Source organism: Spermophilus citellus (genome assembly GCF_964194105.1).
Source record: "Spermophilus citellus genome assembly, chromosome: 15".
Classification (NCBI taxonomy): domain Eukaryota; kingdom Metazoa; phylum Chordata; class Mammalia; order Rodentia; family Sciuridae; genus Spermophilus; species Spermophilus citellus.
The window spans coordinates 2,141,820-2,164,540 of NC_138195.1; the positions used below are offsets into that span (position 1 = coordinate 2,141,820).

At 40.7% G+C, this 22,721-nt stretch overlaps 1 protein-coding gene across 1 annotated transcript; it reads left to right on the forward strand.

Moving 5' to 3' along the window:
* The first annotated feature begins 9,648 nt into the window (after positions 1-9,648).
* LOC308634468 (protein ABHD13-like) lies at positions 9,649-22,354 on the forward strand. Its single transcript, XM_081268276.1, has 2 exons — positions 9,649-9,932; positions 21,012-22,354. Exon 2 carries the CDS (start codon positions 21,032-21,034, stop codon positions 22,043-22,045), a length of 1,014 nt encoding a protein of 337 aa, XP_081124402.1. The 5' UTR covers positions 9,649-9,932; positions 21,012-21,031; the 3' UTR covers positions 22,046-22,354.
* Positions 22,355-22,721: the final 367 nt, after the last annotated feature.

The window sequence follows — 22,721 nt, forward strand, 5'->3', positions numbered from 1 at the left end:
CAAATCTGTCACTTGTGCCACTCGGTGGCCTTCCTCATTCCCTTCCCAGCAGTCCCAGCATACAGAGAGTTTTGAGTGGCCTGGGGCAGAGCCACCTCCCCACAGGTCTGCCAGAGCATTCTCCCCTCATCACTGGAGGCCAGCCTGTGTCCCAAGGTCTATCCCACTCCCTCCTCCTTCCCTCGGGTGCCACCAGGAATCCATGCAGGAGAATCTGGGACAATTTTACCCTCATTCTGTCCAAGAGATTCACTTTTATTGATCTAAAGATGAACACACAAAATCAATATTAAGACAGCAAGGTCAAGGGCTAGGGTATAGCTCAGAGGTGGGGCACCCTCCTGGCAGGCAGGCAGGAGACCTGGATTCCGTCCCACCCTTAATTGTGAGGTGGCAGCACTGGAGAGCTCCAGAGGAATGGCCTGGGAGCCTGCCTGGGAGGGAGGGGCCACTGGCTCTCAGGGGAAATCTCCATGCTGTGCGAATAGATTCCCTCTTCTCTAGAACCCCCTGTCCAGCCCCAGAAACAAGAGTGGGATTAATGGTTCCTCAGCTAATATCATTTCTGTTGAACCTACTTTCTACTCACCTAAATTATTAAAAATGTATTTTCAAAGAACAAAATGGGTTTGTTTATTTTATTCATCTAATTAAACTCTAATTTCAATATGCATGGAACACGTGCCCCAGCTTGAAAGCATTCAACCCTATTTGTGGTTCAGAGAATTTCTGTCTGTAATTATGACACGATATTGGGAAAAAAGCAAGTGGTCCAAAACTAGAAGCCACGCATGCTGGGGAAAGAGGAGGAAAACCCATGTGGACAATGCTACCTGTAGATCTAACCACAAACAGTCGAGAAGAGACAGCAATGAAATAAATGCTCCTCCCACAGATACTTGTATAAACTTCCACTCCTAATGACACCATCCAGACGGTGCCACTCAAAGTCTACTGTGCAGTGAATCCCTGGGAACTTGCTAAAGTACAGGTCCTGGTTCAGGGAGACAGGGATGGGCCCCAGAAGAGCACTTCTAACCAGTGCCCAGGTGAGGCTGGTAGTGCTGGACCATGGACCACAATTAAGGCAGCAAGGGCCTGGAGCATAATAGTGCCAGAATTTAAGGACAAGGAATGATCTCAGCCTTAAATTACTGGGTATCTGAGGGCCTCTGGTTCAACTTTTTTTTGGAGGGGAGGGCAGATACCAGGGATTGAACCCAGGGGCACCTTATCACTGAGCCACTTTTCTAGACATTTTTTTCTTCTTTTCATTTTGAGACAGGTCTCGCTAAGTGGTTGAGCCCGAACTTGAACTAGCAATCTGCCTGCCTCAGCCTCCTGAGCAACTGGGATTATAGGCATGCACCACCATACCCTGCTTTGTTGACTCTTACTGGTACTGGTATTTATTAATCTTATTACTTATTTTTTTTGTTCTGATTAGTTGTACATGACAGTAGAATGCATTTTGACACATACATGTTAATCTTATTTTGACTTAATATACTTAGATGAGTTACTATGTTACCTTTTCTAAAGTCGCTTCCTTAAATTAATATTATACCTCTTTCTAAATAGATACAAAGTTTAGGTTTTGAGTTATCTACTATTGCATAACAAATGATCCCAAGATACCATGGCTTTGAAAGACCATAATTTCATCCTATTTCAGAACTTCATTGAGTGAGGTCACCCAGCAGTATGCAGGTGGCACCAGTGTGGTCTGCAAGGGCCCGGTGGCTTCATATACACGTTGGGAGAACAGCAGCTGGAAGCTTGGGCTCAGCAGGGCCTCTGCTCTGCATGGTCTCAGGGCCTCTGGCCATCTCACAGAATGTTTTGATCGCAAGACCACGAAGGAAGCTGCCAGCCCTCTTGCAGGCTGGGCATGCAACGGGCAGTGTCACTTCTACCACACATTTAGGTTTGCAAGTATATGTTGTCACTATTGTAAAATGTATCTGATCTCTGTAGGTGTCAGTCTTATTCAATTAAGAGTAAGAGTTTACTGATGTCAAATTTCCCTGGGCTTCCCATGATTCCAAGGTATTTAATCTATTCTGTTCTCTCCTGTGTTAAATACTTATAATTCATTTTTAATATTGAATTCATTTAATGTTTTAAAAGCATACCAAACCAAACCAAATAGTGCATGCATCTGGACAGATTCACTATATCCTTAGCTGTTTATACCCTGACTCCCTGCCTCATCTTTATTTCCAGCGAGGTCTTCAAGAGCTTTTCATAATTTAACTACCACTTATTTAAAGATTTACCACTTTAATTATAGACAGCCTCCCTCTTTAAAAATCCTTCAGATGTTCAGAGAAACATTATAGCTCACTTGAGCCCATGAAGTTCATTCATATAGCATAATTTTAAAGCTCAACTTAAATATCCCCCAGCCCAAGTTATTACTGCTGCTTATCTTCTGACCTTACTATTCGTCCTTACTATTCTCTGGCATCCATAATTTCAAAAAGTTAGAGCATCAGAAAATTTCGTGCACCTCCTACCTCTGGCTTACCCTACAAATGGGTAACAGTGACTCTTTGGATTACTTCCTAAAACCTAGGAAAGGGAAGGTAAAGAAAGCTTCCATTACCATGAAGAAGTCACCAGCATTTCTAGAACTTTCTCTGAAAGTACTAATATATCCAGACTTTTAAACTGAGTTTTAAAAAAAAAGTGTGATCATACTGCAGAGTAACGGTCTCAAAAGGAGGGTGTCTAGGTCAGGAAGAAAGGGCAACCCAGGCACCTCTGTGCAGGCCAGGCCTGGGGCCAGTGAGGCCCCAACAGGAGAGGCTGGGTGGTCAAGGAGCTGCGGGAGGGAGGAGGGCTGCAGGCCAGTTGGGGCCAGCAGCCGTGGACAGCCAGCACCTCACAGGACCTGGATGGCCAGTGAGGTACCCAGGAGGACATAAGCAGGACTTGAGGCTCCGACCAAGGCTTTCCCACAGTGAGATCAGCCACGACTATCACCTATTCCTTTTAATTAAGATAATCACCTGATCTCATTACTTTTCAACTTTTTTTTTTGGAATTTTCTTGTTTGAAAGTCAGAAAATTGTATGAGTTTCAGGCCCCAGAAAAATGTCTCTGTCTCTGGGGCCAGGCAGTTAGGCCCCTTCCAGGTACTGACTCATCTTCACTGGAAGTCCTGTTGTCACGATGGATTCAGGGGTGGACAGATGCCCACAGCTCTTAAGTTTGCAGTCCAAGGTTCCCCAGCTGATGATACTGTGGACACACTGACTCTAGAGCCCCACCATAAAATTGAGGACGCTGCTTCCTGCCACTGACAAGCCCCAAGCCTCTCCCAAAACACATGTCCAATCATCTAGTTTCTGCATAATTCTCTTTTGGTGCATTTTCCAGAGTTCATTTCAATGATTTCTGGTACCTATTCTGTGTTAACCCATATATTTTTCCCTTTAAGTTAGGCATTATTACCCCACCACAAAGCTTCTTTTTTTCCATAACCATCTATTTAAAGTGATGAGTCCCCCAACTTATGCATTGGCAAACCTACACAATAACCTTTACTTATCAGCTTTTCATTACTGTTACTGTCTATTTTTGTTGAAACACTACTAATATAAAATGCAAGCATAAAATATGACAGTGCAATGGTACCTAAGGAATCCATCAGTATAGAAGACATGCCTATACAGATTATAAGTGAAGTGGGGAAAATCCTAAAAATACAGGCAGGAAGCTAAGTATTTTTTTGAAAGAACTATTGAGAGTTCCTAAGTAAAACAGAGCAGTTCAGATCAGAGGTTTTAGGCAGAAAGCACAGTAGGATTTGAGAGGTGAATGGAGCAGCTGAGAACAGGATGTTCACAGGCAAAGGTGGCTGCTCCGGAACCTCGTGAGCACAGGAGAGCACAGGCAGTAGGGCCAGTGCATCTCCCGTACTTTCCCAGAAGTCATTTACAACAGGCTGATGAGAGCTGGGCCAGTGGGCACCCCATCTAGGACAAAGGCATCACGTGAAGAAATTGAAGCACACTCCGAGCGCTGCAGAGGAGGCAGGGCGTGGAGGACGGGAGCATTGGTAAACCAGGGTGCCCTGCCTCACCCAGGAACCAGGCGCACCGGTATTCAGCCCAAGCCATGATTGTTTATTGTCCCCTCCTCTTATCACATGCCCTTTCCCCCTCTCTCTCCTTTGATTTTCTGTCTGTTGTCTTTAAAAAGCACAATCTTCAAGCAAGATTTATGCTCAGCTCATCCAAAGACTCTGGGAGGACAGAAGGGGCCAAGAGTCACGTGATGTGGCCACAGCTCCTCAGCTCAGTTTCTATCATTCATACAAAGGACATCTGGTGAATTGTCACTTGTTATTTTACTTTATTTTGATACACTGTGCTACAAAGTCAGTTATTGCTTAAAGAAAGTAAGTAAGTATCCACATTGCTGGGGGCGGGGGGCCTTGTAGTGCTGTGTTCTGCTGAGTAGGTTGTGCCAGTCCTCCTCAGCTCCATGACATCCCAGTCTTCATTTGCAGTCAGCAAGACCATCAGTGGACTCTAACTAGATCTCACCTGAAAACTTACAGTGAGGATGAAAACACAACTCTCCTTTGCCATTAGTAAAAACCGTGAGGTGGGCTGGAGATGCGGCTCACCTGGGATGCGCAGGGCGCTGGGTTCGATCCTCAGCACTACATAAAAATAAACATGTTGTGTCCACCGAAAACTAAAAAATATTAAAAAATTCTCTCTCAAAAAAAAAAAAACTTGTGAGGTAAATGAAGGGATCATTGGTTGGAAAAGAATAGATATTTTTAAAATTTAAATTACTCAAGAGAATAAAATGGGAATATATTATGAATTCTATTTGGAGACTAAAATAAGATTTCTGATTCAGTGTTCAGTGTCAGTGCTCAGTATCTCATTTTCAAGGTCATACCAATTGCATTTTATTAGAATTCTTCCTTCGGTACTAAGCTACTAGAAAAGTTCGGAAAAACCAAAGAAATTAAAGCATCCATAATTACTCCACCTACATAAAATCAGTGATCACATTTTGATAATGGTCTGCAAAGTCTTACTTTCTTAGGCATTCAAAATATGCCTTTAAAGGTTGTATACCACTCAGCCACATCTCAAGTCACCAAGACTCCTCACTGGCTGGGTGTGATTCAGTGTAGGGCACGTCACATCAGAGAAATAGAAACCTATGATGGAGAAAAGGAAATCTAACTTGCAGACTGATGCTCACTCCCTGGTCTTGGGGCGGCACATGGCTAGGATGGCGCCTGGCGATCAGCCAGAAGGTCAGCCACCTCTAGGATAGGCTCAGAACCCTTCCGCCGTAGTGGACAATTAGTGTCTCCCCTTACTGCCTGTAGAATGGGTGTACACGTGAATACTCCCCACCCTGCTGATCTTTATCCTGATTGGCTCCTGTGCCTTATATTAGCTGTGTGTGCTTCCTCAATAAATGAGCTCCAGCCTTGACTGGTCTCCCTGACGCGTCTGATTGTCCTCTGGTGAGGGAGGGCTGGGTGCAGGCGGTCAGGGTGGTCAGTCGACCCTCTCCTTTCTTGACTCGTCCTGGTTGGGCAGGTCAGGAGGGAACGAGGACTAAAAACCCCGACAATTCAGCACATGCTATTATAGTCAGCATCTAGATTGTTCCCAACTGTTCCCTGTCTATTGCAAAGGGTACCGAGATAACTGCCCTTGCATATGCTCCTTTCCAAGCATATGGGATTTCATTTTAAAGATTGACACTAACTAAGAAGGACATGATGACACTGTGACTTTCCCTTCTCACCATGCCCAAACAAATGAACATAATTAAAATTTGCATATCATCTCCACCTCTCCCATCAGGTATTGGAAGGTAACTGATAATTAGCAACTGCCCCTACAGTGATCTCATTTATACTAATTAACAAAATCAAGTAAGGTTGAAATGTACTGTCCTGTTCAGTGAATCATGAGTCTGGCAGCTGTTAGGATCAAGGCTGGCATTTGTGCCTGGCTGTTAACAGGCAGTCTGAGAAAGCACTTTATGGATTATCTTCCAAAAAATCTATTCTTAGGAGACAAGAAACACATCACTAAGTTTCTGTATTGAAAAGTTAAACGGATTTTACTTTGGTTTCCCATACAAGAGAGGAAACTCCTTTAATTCATAAATGTATATGAAGGAAAACCACCACATCTTGGAGAACATACATTTTGAGGTCTGTGGAGGAGGACACTCTTAGCCCAGGGTTGTTCTGGGGATACTGAGAAAGACAACACTGTTGGGTGGAACCTGGGACTTCCCACCTCACCCTCTGTCTAGAAGAGGATTCACTCTGGACAAATGGAGAGGACCCAACTGCACCAACATCCCAAAGCGTTTGTCTTCAGTGCAGCGACATCAAGGAAAGAGCAGCAAATCTCAGCTCTGTTACACTAACTTCTTAGGATTATGGCTTCTTGAAAAACCAAGTCGAAGCACGGTTTCAGTTGAGCTTGTCCCCACGCCACTCACCATGAATGCCAAGTCACTTTAATCTCTATAAATGTGTCCAGAATACAGCGGAGCCTTCCTCATGGAGGCACCCCTCAACCCCAGTGAAATTTCACTGTGATCCAAGTGACTTTGTTGCCTGTGTCTTCAATAAACAAACAAAAGGATAATCACAGCAGAGTCCCCTGGCGCAGGCAGGAACACCCCCATTTTTCGAGAGGCGACAGACACAGACATCAGAACCCTCTCAGGGCAACAGGGACTTGGGTCAGTCACATTTCTTTAGAGGCACCACAGGTGTCTTTCGTCAGTGTCGTAGCCATTTGCTTGCTTAGACCCATATTTTTAAGTTTTTGAACATTTGACTATCTACTTAGATTTTCTTTTTTTAAAATTTCTGTTTTATTATTATTTTTTTGAGAGAGAGAATTTTTAATATTTATTTTTTAGTTCTCGGTGGACACAACATCTTTGTTGGTATGTGGTGCTGAGGATCGAACCCGGGCCGCACGCATGCCAGGCGAGCGCGCCACCGCTTGAGCCACATCCCCAACACTACTTAGATTTTCTAATAGGAGCTCTTCGTGTAATTTAAAAAAAGTCATTTTCTGGGACTTCATTACAAATACTTTACTTACTGTACCATCCATCTCCTTTGACTGACTTATGGTGAATTTTATGAAAAGCATTTTTATACATTAAATTTAGCATTATTTTCTTCTGTCTCTTGGAGCATTTTGTTGTTCTTTTTGTTTACGATAATTCTCCCCTAATTTTATATTTTTTGTATGGATTTTTTTTAAATGTCTGGTTTATCTGAAATACATTTTTCTGTAAGGAATGAGAGGATTCCAAATTTACTGTCTGTCCTCCAGATGGCTGTACCATTGTCCCCAAGCTACAGATGGAGTAAGCCATGTTCCCCTGTGGACAGGGATCCTGGCCTTCACTACGCACTAGATTCACACACAGTGGAATCTATCCTGTGCTGTCCAAGCTGTTTAGTCTTTTAAGAGAGCCATACTGTGTCTAGGACTAAAGTGTCATACTACTTTATACGACCCTGTACAGTTGCCACCAGTGAAACTCAATTGTTACAACCTATGTATAGTCATCCCCCAGCATTTTTCTTCCTTAATATTTCTTGAAAAAAATAAAATTATTTTTCCAATCAATATTTTGAGTCCTATTTTCTAGATTCTAAAAATTCTAACTTTATTTTTAAGCCTCTTTCTTCTTTCTGACACTATACTATTTCTCAGGGTTGGGGAGAGATCAAAGATATGTTCTTCCTCATCCAGAAAGTTTCTAAATTTCACCCCCACAGTGAGGTACCAGGAAATGGATGTCACCAGTATAGATGCTGAGTTGAGTTGATGCATATGTGCAAATGTTAGAATTTGACAAAGCCGAATCTCACAACTCAACAGGGACACTCAATCTGCATCTACCCCAGGCCTGCAGCGAGGAATGCTCTATGCAGGTCAATGCCGAGCTGGAGAGCACTACAGACATTTTAGCAGAATACAGTACAATCAGTGTGCAAACCAGGAGGTTAGGCTCTGTTTCCTAATAGCAAAATGACATAACCAGGAAAGCAAAACCAAGCGCTGCCTTGACACGTAAAGACTTTTATACTGTGTCAAAGTATAAAATTACATTTACAAGATGCAATTTATACTTTGCATCTAGAAGAAAAAAGCATTTTATCATACCCAGATCTTAGGTTTTTTAAAAGTGTAAATCATTTTATTATGTTCATCTGTCAGAACAATCTAAATTACACTGTGATTTATTGGTGGAAGAAAAGCAGTTTATAAATATAATAGAAATTCACTTCCATGAATTATTTGTTTCTTTATAATCATTTAAACTTGCATTGCAGATTCATGCTTCTACCTTCTCATACGTATAGTATCACATAATTGGAAATGTGCTCCACCATAACCAGCAGATCCCAGAGCAGAATCTAAGTTTTCCTGATCTTAATGAGCCCATTTATATACAGTCGTATCCCAGTATCTACAATTCACTTAGGTCCCCGATGCCTATCTTTCTCATTAAAAATGCTCCAACTTACCAAAAATAATTCAATCTTACTTAGGTCTTTGCGGGTTGGCTTTGATAGAGAAGTAGTAGGATTCATAGCATAGGTCTTCCAGAATGGTAATTAATGGTAAGTAGCATGTGTGCAGGGCTTCACAACTTCAAAGGACTTTGCAAACACTAATTAAACCACCTACTAACCTTTTAAAGGAAGTAAGCAGGAATTAGCATCTGTCTCATGGGTGGAAAAGGGACTTGCAGTGCAGCTTAAGTAAGGCTCAGGGTGACATGACATCTCTTCACATCACACTTTAGATGACTCTGAATGGCTTTCTCAACCTCAGCACCATAAACACCTCAGTCTGGATAACTGCTCACCATGTAGGGCTGTTCTATTCCTCTTGAGACATTTAACAAAAGTCCTCATCTTTACTAACCAGACTCTGGCAGTGCCACCTGAGCCTGAGGGTCAGTCTCCAAATGTCATCAGTTGGAGAGGCAAAAAACACCCCTAGATGTGAACCACAGTCCAAAGGAAGACAGAAAAGGTTCTTGGTGATTTTGTAAGGTTTTCCTTTATGTGTCTATCACAGCACCTCTGTACCAGTATTTTATTCTCATACCACATGCAAAAATTTACTGATAGAGGCAGACGGGTAAACCGGGGTAAACCAGCTCCTTGCAAGGGTGCAATGCTGGTCCACCTGAAGCAATGACCTACACGACCTAACACGTTCCCGCAGGCTTGTGCTTTATGGAACTTGGAAAAAATAAATCCTCTTTTCCTTTGAAGAACCCTCCCAGTGTGCACGATTCAGGCCTGCCTCTGCCCTGCCACTCCGCTCATGGGGTCAGAAGGGGGGACCCTAACAACCCCATGGGCAATCAGGATTTCTTTGTCAAAACAAAGAAAGGCGATGTCATGGAGTCCCCGGGGTCAAGGTCTGATGGGCTTTTGCGGGGTGAGGCGGGGGGGGGGAGTGGTGATCGTGAGCGCCTTTCGCGAGGCCCAGGGTTATGAGACGCGCGAGCGTTAGCCACGCAACCTTGGCCGCAAGGAGGCGCTGAGGTATCTTTACCCTGTCGGCCACCGTCCTGAGCCTCTCAGCCCGCGGTTTCCGCGCATGCTCGGAAGGGCGGCCCGGGTCCCACCCGGGAGGACGGCGGAGAGCAGGTGATGTGGGAGCCGGCGGGGACATTTGCCGGCGACACTCGAGCGCTGGCCAGAAGTGGAGCCGCCAAGAGCCGCGCCGCTGGATCTCCGGGCTAGACCGTGGCGACGGCGGCGGCCCTTCGGCTGGAGGAGGACGATGAGGAGCGACGGAAGCGGCGCGGGGCGACGCTGCTGCGCGGCGCCCGGTTTCGTGCCCGCGGCCGACCTCGCAACCTGCCAGCAAGCCTGAGTAAGTGCAGCGGGACCGCGGCGCGAGCGGCTCAGGCCCCCGCGGTCGGCTCAGGGCCGGGACGGGCGCACGCGGGACCCTGGACTCGCCCGCCTGGCGCCCGCCCGGCGATGAGCTCCGCCTGCCAGTGCCTCTGCAAGAAGTTCTGGGGCTTCTCAGAAATCTGGGGGCAGCCCACACAGGGGAAGCCACTTTTGCTGTAAATGTCTGTCGTCGTTCATCTTAAGCAAAGTGCATACTAGTGTGATTGGCCAAGATAACAACGAACAGAAACCAGTCTTTCCGTTCAGCAGCTCTTGACCTGTGCGTCCTAAGTAATAGCGACCGAAGAGAAAGGCGAGTGCGGAATCCAAGTTTTCATGCTTGGTTTTCACCGATCCTCCTCCCTTTTGTCGTAGATTCATAAGTTATTTTTCTGCATGCTTAGATTGGTCACATGTTTGACTAAAATACTGAACTTCCTTCTACTGCATGAGAGTAGAATGTGTCCTTCTGATGTTTTGTGTCATATTATCCTACTTAGCTCATCAACCAGTCAATCACTGTTAGTAGGGGCTCACTATGTATTTTTAGTACATAGCAATGTCTGCTGCAGAGTTCAGCAGGATGAAGTCTCTGTCAGCAAGGAACTCACATAGTATAATAAACCTGCTCACACCGGCTGTAAGTCTCACCATCAGAGTTTACACCACCTGCAGAATGGAGAATGTTGGCAGTAGTGGCCCAAGGAGAGCTAGAGAATCTACCACCTGAGCCGATTTTGACAGAAAAATGAGGCATTGTCTTATTTTCTGTGTGCAGGTGGCACAATCTTCAACGAGTCATTTCCAGTGTTAAATCCAAATCTAGCAGGACTCCTAGTTGTGCGTACTTTTACTTACACAGCTCTAGTAGGTAATGAAATGGTTTAAATTTGTTTAAATAGAAGTAGCTATTAACACTACTGTATTTGATCTCAGCAGTGTTTGACTTAGATGTTTCATCTTCCTTTTACATACAAGGAAACACATATTTAAATTGAGTTGGGAAAAGTTACCTAGCTATTGACAGACCACACCCCAAAACACCCACTCCTTCCACTGCACACTCCTGATGGTCTGTGTGGAACCATGAGGACAAGCCAGCTTCTGCACCTTGTGCCTTCAGGGGGCGCTGGGCTCACAGCTCTCTTTCCAGGTATGCTGTAGTCCCCTTGTTGTCCGAGTAGGAGGATTTACTCAACTCAGTCGTCCTGGGCCAACAGTATGACGTAGTGTAGGCACAGGAAACTGTTGGATCTCACATTTTTTTCTGGTTGTACCTCTGTTGTCACTTATCTCTGGAGAATTTATTTCTATTTCTCTGTTTTCATAAATTTATAACTCATTGAACCATTACTCAGAGATTCCAAGTTCCAATTCTTGTTTAGTTGACTAAAAGTTGGAGCCTATAAATACCCTATTTTGGAGTAGATTTTTAAAAACGTTTTAGTTCTTTTTCTTTCAATTAAGAATTTTTCTTCAAATGACAGACTTCATGAGACGTTATTACATCTTATGTTGTTGTTTCATAAAGGTCTTAACTCCTAAAATAGTACATTCTGCTGAAATCCCTTGTAAGGGTATAGTATTTCCAGGATGTGAAGTGCATGCATTTACAAGCTAGCCAGAGAATCCAGCTTTTTTTGTAGCATTGGTTTCATATGAAAAAATAAATTCCAAGGCTTATCCCTCTAGTTCATAGATTAAATTTTAAAACATTACCCATTTATAAGTTGCAGAATTCCTGAATTTCACTATCAACCTAACCTAACGTCAGTATTTACATTTAGAGACTTGTGGTTTTTCTTATTGCTTACCATCTTCCTACTTGCAGATATTATAATCTCAGAGCAAATTATGAATGCTTTGCTTAGTAACAAAATCTGACATTTAGTTTTCCTCAGAAGAAAGCAACCACAAAATGTTACTAAGTTGCTACGTAGTATAATTTTTGAGGTATCTACTTTTGCAGGTACATAATGCTCTCTAAACCACTCAGTTGACCTCCACCACCTCCTTAGAGGGTTACTGTTCATTTGTCCCATAGGACTATTAATACACACATTTTTCATTATTGATGGTATGTGGGTAACCATTAGGGAAATAGATAATTGATTCTGTGGTGTCTCCAACACTCTGATAGCAGCTATTTGTGTTTCCATTTCAGCTAGGCAGCTGGCACTGTTTCTTAACTTTCCAGTGATTATCGGGAGAGAAGATACATTGATGTAGGAATGCTGAATCAGTTCTGTGTTGCTTATCATGCGATTGTGATTGGAAGCTGTGAATTGCCCCAGAGTCAGTGAGCTCCATGAGGTCCTTGCTATCCTTGTGATGTGGGTGTCACAGTGACCCATGAACTGACTTTCTCCTCTTTGCATTCTTCACTTGAACCTGCACCATTGCCTTGTCAGTGATGTACATTTTAATGTGTAAACAATTTTTATTTTTAGACAAACGTCTAACATTATCAATTTTAAGGCCAACTGAAGGACCTTAAAACATAATCGTGTATTTTTGAATTAGGACTTTATAATTCTATTTATAATTGTTTAGTCTTATGGCAAAATTGCTTTTTGAGAACTCATTCACATAAAACATTTGTAGCTTTCAAAGTTCTTTTGCCATTGGTGGAATCAGCAAGTCAAATATATATTTGCAATATGTTGTTCACTTCTGCAATTAAAACATAATTTGAATAATTAGAGTTTTATTGTTCTGACCTTCATTAAAATATAATTTTGTCTTAAAAAGTTTTTAGTCAATAGAATGGTAGATCTGTCCCTTTTACTCTCCTAGTTATTAAGGCAATGATTATTGAAACATGTCTTGTTGGTCTTCAATTTTTATTAAAACATTACTGGGTAAAGAACTTTAAATAAATTTATAATTTATGATATAAGGCACAAAGAATTTAAATAAACATACTGTGTCATTCATAATTTAAAGGAAGCAAGTTTCTTGGAGGGAAGGCAATAAAGTTAAGCAGTTAGAAGGTACAGTACAGGTCTCAAACCTTTGGTTTCAGGACCCCTTTATTTTAAAAAATAAGTGTTAAAAATTATAACTGGGAGTTTCTAAGTCTATTACATATTAACATAAGTGATAATTGTTTCATGTAAAACAACTATAATGACAAAAGGATTATGACATCGTTTACCATTTTCTAAAATAATTTTTAATGTCTGCTTAATAGAAGACAGATTCTCTTGTTTCTGCATTCAGGATCCTTGAGGTGAAACATGGCCAAAATCAGGCTCATGACATGTTGTAAATATTGTAATGATTTTCTCAGGAATCGTGAATGTTCTTTGGTGCTACTCCAACACTCACAGGAGTTGGGTCCTTAAGGTCAATTACATAGTGGCTTCTGGAACCTGCATCAAATAGTGTTTGTTTTGATGTATTAGAATCTGTTGGTTTATCCTCCAACAAATGTTTACTCATGTCAAAATTTGTGACATTCATTGGTCATTTAGTCTGTATTGTTGGTTATGACAGATTCTTCCAAATGGTGGCATGTTTAGTAGATTCAGAATTCACATTTGTCAACAACACCACCACAATGGCATTAGAAAAGTAAGGAAGTGTTGGGGAGCAGTTGGAAACATGCTTCTGTTTCCAGAAGGTGTCTGCCAAACACCTAAGTCTGAATAATTGGTTTGTCAGTTGTGTTTCCAAATGAAAATATTGCCACCTAAAAAAAAAGCAGCCAGTGCAGCTTACAGTTCAGTTGTACTTCAGTATACAGCACAGGTGCTTCCTGTGTGCTTGCCATTTTGCGACACACGTCACACAGCATGCTGGAAAACTGTACTCATTGGTTGAGATACAAATAAATGAATAACTTATTGCTTCTTTGGTGCCATTCTTCAGTGAAATGAACTTTCCCCCCTTTCTTTACTATGAGCTTAGGGTGATAATCCTACGCATTAGCACCACTACTTTGATTCCTGCCAAGGCATTGGCAATTTTACCCATCATTGTTTGTATACTGTTAGTGGAGATGTCAGTCACTAGGTAAAGAACGTCTTAGTGTTATTAGGAGCTTAATTCTGAGCTTGTGAGGCCCAACAGTGTGTCTTGAGGACATCTAGGGGTTTGTAGTAACCTCTTGAGAAGCACTAGCATAGAAAGATTTTGGATTTAATAGGAACATTTAAAGTTCACCAAGTTCAATTGCTCTAATGTCCTCTCTTTTCCATGTATTTATTTAGATTATTCAAAAGAGCTAGCAGTATTTAGAATAGTTGTGCTGAGTGATTAAAAATAAATAACAGACAGCTGCTTGATAGAAAAAGTAAGATTCTGAACGCTGGAGTCAGACAAACTTAAGAACCAAACAAAGCAGAAGTTTTCGCTTGGTGTCTGTAAGTAAACAAGCTTTTGAGATCCAGGTAGATGGTATTGTGAAGATTTTTATTTCCTTAAGCTGTTTTCAGGACAGTTGTAATCTTTCTTTGATTTTTGTCTCATCTGTAACTGAATGAACCTGTGTTAGACATACAGTCTTGTTTATATGTGTGTGTCTCCTGAGTGGCTCAGGAGATGCTTGAGAATTATTTGGCGGACCCTGAGCTATGTGAGCGTAAGGACTGAAATGCATTTATCATTGTAAATAGCCTACAGTATCCACACACTCTGATCAGCACAGCAGGTATTCGCACATGTTACTTGTGGCATTGCCTTTTATCTTTACATAGTGTAGTAGGATGTATTGGGACCTGATGGCCATTGCTTGGGAAGAGACTGGGAGGCCATTTGTAGGATTTTCCAGTGGTCCAGACAGATTTGACAGCTCCTTGGGGGCACACAGTGGTATTCTGAGTATTCAGTTTTCAGCTTTATTTTTTTAAGCACCCGTTTATAGAATAGTAACGTAAATATTTTTTCTTTCAAATGGAGCCATTTGTGATCTTCAAGAACATGAAGGAGCATGAGCACATGAGGTTATCACTGGAGGTCAGACAACTATGGCCATTATAGTAGACTTCTCATTCAGCTAGCACTTCTAGCCACATGGTGACATTTTTATTTTTATTTACAGTCTTGTATGGGTTACTGTCCACCCAAACTTGAATTTAAAGACAGGAAGCATACAGAGCATTTCAGTTAACCATACCAAGTTAATCAGGACCATAAAATTCACAAGGGGACCATCACCACCTCTATAAGGTACATGATGATCAGAATTCCTGCACAGTACATAGGATGTCACTGATACTTGAAGTTCCATACATCAGAACTATTAAGGGGGAAGGAATCATAATTGTATCTGTTTGCCTGTGCATTATAATAAAGATCAGTTATGCCTCAATAGATTTTTTGAGAGGTGCCAGATATCAGTAGGATCCCTCAAAACACATCAGTTAGAAAGCACCAAAATTATTTATATGGATTTTTCATTCTAATATAATATCAGTACATATTATAATAAGATACTTATTTTTTGCTTCTGTAATACACATGTAGTGACTTTTGACACGAACACATAATTCTTAGTATGTATGTATGTATCTATCTATCTATCTATATATATATATATATATCTCGACTCATTGAATTTATACTTTAGACATAGTTGCTTATAGGCTGTTTTTTTGTTCATAATTAATGTAATGCATACAGAACTTCGGCTGGGAGGAAGAGTTGTTTGGAGAAGTTTGAGATGTCAATGAAGTGTCAGATACTTCAGAAATAAATTGAGATTGCAGATGAAGAGACTGCGATTCACTCACACACAGGTGTGATAATTGAAATCATGAGAAAGTGAAGTCCCTGAGTGAAAAGTCCAGTGCGTTAGTTAGCCTTCTTTACCTGAACCAAAATAACTGAGGCAGTAACCTTAAATAAAGATTTATTTGGGGCTTAAAGTTTCAGAGGTTTTAGTCCATTGTCGCTTGTTCCCATTGCTTGGGCCTCTGGAGGGGCAGTATGTGATGACCCAGAGCACATGGTGGAGGAGACCGCCCACCTGATGCTGAATGGCAAGCGAGGAATGAGAAAGGCCGGTCAGGTCCCAGTGTCCCCTTCCAGGCCACCTCCTGTGACCTCACTTCCTTCCTGTTGTCCCTACCTTCTAAAGGTTCCACTACTTCCCTGTAGCACTACAATTTGGCAGCCAAGCCTTGAACACATTAGACTTGTGGGTACAATCCAGATCCAAACAGTAAAAGGAACCTGAAAGGACGGACCTTGGGAAATGCCAGTGTCTAGGGGGATAGGTTAGAGAGAGGTAGGAATGGGAGCATATTGATGCTGGAGGAAGAGTCCACAGTGATCACCAGTTGGAGGGCAGCGTCTTACAGCATGGACAGAGAAACATCCTTCAGATACAGCAGTAAGTGAGCTTTACTCTGAGATTCATGGTAAGAGCTTGCTTCTTGGGTTCTCAGCAAGTGGTGAAGGAGTTAACTGGGAGTTGTTAAAGCCACATATTAATGGGTTTTAGAGATGTTTGACATGTGAGATAAGATCTGATAACAGGGCAAAGGCAGAATTGAGAAATGGGGATCAGTCAGCTGTTTAAGATGCAGGGGTAAGGTTAAAATTACATAGCCGTACAGATGGGTGGAAGCAGAGAGGTGATAGGCTGACTGTCATGTGGTCTTCAGAGAACAGGTCTGGCATTTCTTCCCACTGTGCAACCCTTCTACTCGGTAAAAACTCTGATTTAAAAACTCTGATGACCATATTAAAGTCATGATTTCTTTTGATTGTATATGAGGCTAAAGTGTTACCAGTGAATACATTTTAGTATGCAACAGAGCTTGTCAAATAATTCTCTTCCAATGACACATTTCATAGATGCTTTGCCACACAGGACTTTAAAGGACAACCAATTACCTCATTTATCCTGCATAATCAAGTCTTGGGATCAACTGGACACTCAATTCACAAGATCCAAATATTATAGTGAGCCTCAGCCTCTGCTTTGTTGGATGATAAGGGCTAACACGCCAGCATGTCAGCTACCAACAAGTGTGCATTTCCCAGGTGATAGCTCAGATCTGGTGGCAAGATAACACATGGATGGATGTGGGTCTGACCTTACTTAGCTGCTTCATGCTTATCAGGAAATAGTATCCTCTGTAACACATGGATATTGCATCTAGGAGTCAGTAAAGGATAAGGCAATTACAAATCATGTTCCATTCAGAGAAACCCCTGTTTAAGCTTTCAGTGTGGTTGGGGACTCTGTCTTTGTCATCCACAAGAGCTCACCAGTAGGAGTCCTTTTTTTTTTATAACCACAAACAATGTTGCTTAGAAACACAGCTGATATCTCACCTTTATTACGTTTCCAGGGAAACTGCCGAAGGGTTAACCAAAGGCCAATTTTTATATGGAAAAGGAGAAAGGTTTTGTTAACCCTTCACTATAATTCATTAACAAAATAAACAGCAGGCCCACACCACGTAGGCTGCGGCCCCTGTGCAGTCTGTTCATGTCCGTTCAAGTCCATGGCATCAGATCGCCGAGTCTAGGAAAGGCTGTTGGCCCTTAACACATGGCGCTGGTCATTGTGCTTTGCCATGGTTTCAGCTAGTTTAATAAATAAAAAACCTTCCTGGGGCTGGGGATGTGGCTCAGTGGTAGCGCACTCGCCTGGCGTGCGTGCGGCCCGGGTTCGATCCTCAGCACCACATACCAACAAAGATGTTGTGTTCGCCGAGAACTAAAAAATAAATATTAAAAAAAATTAAAAAAAAAAAACCTTCCTGATATGAAGTGTGCTTGATCCAGTTCCTCCAATAGCATCTTCGAGGTATAAATATGATTCAGAGTAGGGAGGAGAAATGGACAAAAATGGGGTGAGGAAAACAGCGCAAGCCGTGAGTCTGACCCACCTGCAGTGGCAGCGTGTCAGAGGACACATGCCCTCAGAATGGATTCCTGCTGTGGAGGCCACTTCTACTGTAAGGTTTGGTGTTCATTCCCAGTCACTTGGAGTGACCTTTCTGGAACATTTTGTGGAAAACCCCCAAATTTCTTATTCCTAACCAATAAAAGACTTAACCAAATGTGCCATTTGTTCCTGACATCCAGTCTTAAACATATACCTGTGGCTTAGAATATTACTGTGTTTTCTTGGAAATCTAATAGTTCAGATAAGTTATTAGGTTATTCATGCATGAAACATTTTGATCTTGAGTATTTGTAGTCATTTAGGGATACAGTAGTGAAAAGGGAAACAGTTCCTGGCCTTAAAGATTTAAAGTCAGTATTGTTTACTGAAATTAGACATTAAAAAGGCTAGAAAAAACAACTTTTGAAAATTTAGTAGCTGAAAAATTTAACTATAGATTTTTATCTAGACAGATGTAAATGTATTTTAAATTTCAAAACATGCTTTATCAGGCTGGGGCTGTAGCTCAGTGGCAGAGCACTTGCCTAGCATGCATGAGGCACTGTGTTCAATCCTCAGCACCACATAAAAATAAAAACCAAATGAAGACATTCTGTTCATCTACAGCTACAATTTTTTTTTTTTAAAAACATGCCTTTTCCACTTATTTAGAACTTTATATTTATGGTGTTGTTACCTGACTTTATTTAAAACTTTGATTTGAAAGCCAAGGCCCCCCATCCCTGATTATCCAGATAATGTGTTCCTCATATTTCTGTATCTTCCTTGTCTTATAATTACTCACTAAATTCTGGTGTTATTGATTTGAACAGAACTGACAGGAGCAGTAAAGCCAGAAATGCTCATCACAGAAGCAAAGAAGAGAAACATAGCTATAGCATTTATAAATGTTTTTATTATTTTGTTACTGACTAACCTTATATGCAGGCATTTTAAAAAATTTCACTGTTGAACATTCAGATTGGAAATGGGTGATAAATAGAAAGTTATTCACAGATTTTAAGCGTGATGTAATGTCAATATGCCATTACCTACTATATCACCAAATAAATTATGTTTGAATCACTCATTTTATACCTCTGTCATAAATTCACAAATGACTTTTTGGTTTAGCTGTAGAAAAAATAGTAAAAATTTGACATTTTTTACCGTAGCTTTTTTGGGGGATGGGGGCAATGGCGGGTATTAAGGCGCTCAACTGTTGATCTGTACCCAGCCCTTTTTATTTTCAGACAGGGTCTCACTAAGTTACTGAAGCTGGCCTTGAATTTAAGATCACCTCTTTCCTAAATTGCTAAGGCTACAGTTGTGTGCCACTATGCCTGGAAAGAAACAAATAGTATCTTATGATACATTGTAGGACTTTAACATACACACAAACACAAATGATCCCAGACATTTTAATTCAAATCATTGTGCCAAAATTAAAATTATTTTATTTTCGTGTATGAAGTTTGTTTTTAGATATCCCTAATGAAACTTTTAAGCACAAAATCGTTCAGATATCACTTACACTTTAAAAGATAAAATGAAGAAACTGTTACAAGGGACGTTGAAGTGCCCAGATAAGTTGTGTAAATTAGCTCTGCCCAATCTGCTGATGAATAGCTTGGCAGATCATTAAAACAAACAGTTCATTTCAGCACAGGAGGCTTATTATTCAGTCTATTACATCTTTGAATCTAATTGTAGGCAGGTTTAATACCAGCAGCATTTGGGCATTGCTTATAAGTTTTTAATCTTGGACTTTATAGATTGCAGGAGGCACCCCTGGTAATAAAACTTCCTGCAACTGGGTGGCAGTGCTGGTTTCTCTGAATCCAGAAAAGTTCCACTTGTGGGTTTAGAAAGATTCATTTTAATAAAAATTCTAATACGAAAATCTGTTGAGTGAAATAATAGTGAAAATCAAGTTCTTTAAACCATTCAACTCATTGTCTTAATAACCAATCTAACTTGATTTTATGATGATCTTTCAGTTTTAAATTTCATATGTACTGAAATGCTTTTTTTTTGCTCATGGCACACAATGAGTTTTTAAAAATCAATAACAATTATTTATTGAAGATAAGTGCAATTTCTTTATTGTGGTATAATAAAGTATAAAGGGAGATTTAGTGTTTTCAAAAGTTTAGTAAATAAGCCTAAGTAGATAGATATTACCTGAGAAACCTGATAAAATGGCAAAAGAACTCCAGGCAGGTTAAGATAGCTTGTGTAGACTACTATTTTGTAACAAAGAAAACTGTGTGATAGTTTCTTACTTTTTTATGTGTGTTATATACTGCAGTAATATTTTAAAGTTTTTCCTCAGTCTTTTTTTTTTTTTTTGGTTTGCCTCTTGTTCTCAAGAGAATTACTGTGCATTTGTTCCACATTATCCCCCCCACGTGTTTATTGGTATTAAAATATGTTATAGCAATCAGTGGTAACACCTTATCATGAAACTTCTACAAGTGTTTTGTAGGAGATCCTGTACCTCGCAAAACACTGGCAATCTTAAACTTATGTTTAGTGTGAAAGACACATTATTAAACTTTTTCTCAAAAATAATCTTAAAATCAATATTCTAGTATTGTATTAACTAAAAACCTTCAGGTAGAAGGAAATATTTGGGGTTTTTTTGTTTGTTTTTTACCCTGGTTTACTTATAATTTTAAATATAAAAAGATATTGAAAATAAACTCTATTGGCTTGGTGTGGCAGGGTTAGAATCGGGTAGTTACCTCTTTAGCAGAACTTGCCCTAGATGGACATAGCTTAGCAGCTGACGAGCCGTGAGCTTTGGGGTAGTGCATCTTTGCTTCTTCGCTCCTTTGCCTGTAGAGGTGGGACTATGGCCACATCCACTTCAGCCCTTGAACCTCCATCTCCTCTTTGTAAAATTGGGAATGGCGTCATCATTTTCCTGTCACATCATTGAAAACACATGAATGAAGGTACTTAGCAGCAAATAAGCACTTTTTAAAAACTGAATAATTTCAGTGAATATTTGCATTTCATAAGTATACCTCTGAAGGGTACCTTAGATTGGAGACTGTTGTGAAGGAGTGGGGCAATGAGAATTACAGCAGCTTGTTTCTTGTGGCATCATGTAGGCTCCCAAGGATACTAACTGCATTATTTCACAGATCTTTAAAAGTAATGGGTATATGGTGAATTATTGATATCCTTTATCTTTCTCTCTAGGATACTTACGGAGAGCTACAATGGAAAAGTCCTGGATGCTGTGGAACTTCATTGAAAGATGGCTAATAGCCTTGGCTTCGTGGTCTTGGGCTCTCTGTCGTATTTCTCTTTTACCTTTAATAGTGACTTTTCATCTGTATGGAGGCATTATCTTACTTTTGTTAATTTTCATATCAATAGCAGGTATTCTCTATAAATTCCAGGATGTATTGCTTTATTTCCCAGAACAGCCGTCCTCTTCACGCCTTTATGTTCCCATGCCCACTGGTATTCCACATGAGAACATTTTCATCAGAACCAAAGATGGAGTCCGTCTAAATCTTATTTTAATAAGATACACTGGAGACAATTCACCCTATTCCCCAACTATAATTTATTTTCATGGGAATGTAGGCAACATAGGTCACAGGTTACCAAATGCATTGCTTATGTTGGTTAACCTCAAAGTTAATCTTTTGCTTGTTGATTATCGAGGATATGGAAAAAGCGAAGGAGAAGCAAGTGAAGAAGGGCTCTATTTAGATTCTGAAGCTGTGCTAGACTACGTGATGACTAGACCTGACCTTGATAAGACAAAAATTTTTCTTTTTGGCCGTTCCTTGGGAGGAGCAGTGGCCATTCATTTGGCTTCTGAAAATTCACATAGGATTTCAGCCATTATGGTGGAGAACACATTTTTAAGCATACCGCATATGGCCAGCACTTTATTTTCATTCTTTCCAATGCGTTACCTTCCTTTATGGTGCTACAAAAATAAATTTTTCTCCTACCGAAAAATCTCTCAGTGCAGAATGCCTTCACTTTTCATCTCTGGACTCTCCGACCAACTAATTCCACCAGTAAAGATGAAGCAGCTTTATGAACTCTCCCGCTCTCGGACTAAGAGGCTAGCCATTTTTCCAGATGGAACTCATAACGACACGTGGCAGTGCCAGGGCTACTTCCCTGCACTGGAACAGTTCATCAAAGAAGTGATAAAGAGTCATTCTCCTGAAGAAATGACAAAAACGTCATCTAGTGTAACAATTATATGATGCTCCCCTTTTTGATTAATGCATTGTATTTTACTTTGTGCAGAGTGATAAAGAATGTTCATTTCTTAGAAGTGTGTTACGTCTGTACTTGTCTGAAGAATGACATTAAACTTTGAAAGGACCTCAGTGTACCTTTATGATGATCCAAATGGTTTTTTACATTTGAAGAACTGTAATTATTGGGATTATTTCACACATGTTCATCAAAACTTTCAATGTGGTTATATATCCATAACTTTAGTTTAGTACATCAGTATAATAGAGGTTATTCAAAAGTTTCTTGTTGCTTAAGTGACATATAATCTGTGTCACATTTAGGCTAATAGCTGGCAATGAATGAAATGAGACACATGAGCAAGAAACCTTTGGATGTAATTCCTGTAGTAAATATTGGGACAATCATGGTAAGAAAACTTAATTCTATAACTGCATTTTTCACCTTAAAAGTTAAAATGAAATGCATGATGGTATTTTATTTTTTGACTTATGCAATGCAACATTTTTAATGTAAATAGCACTGGCCATATACTGGTGTATATGGTTATCTGGGTTATATCTATTTTTATGTAAATTCTATTTTGTTTCTGGCAAGAAGTGGAACTGAGGCCTGTGTGCAGGTTGCCATTGACCTTTGCTCTGGTGGACGCTGAGATCCAGCTTTTTCTTACAAATAAAT

Bases quoted from the DNA above. Each gene is read 5' to 3' on its own strand.
- LOC308634468 (XM_081268276.1), top strand. From the start codon at position 21,032: ATGGAAAAGTCCTGGATGCTGTGGAACTTCATTGAAAGATGGCTAATA.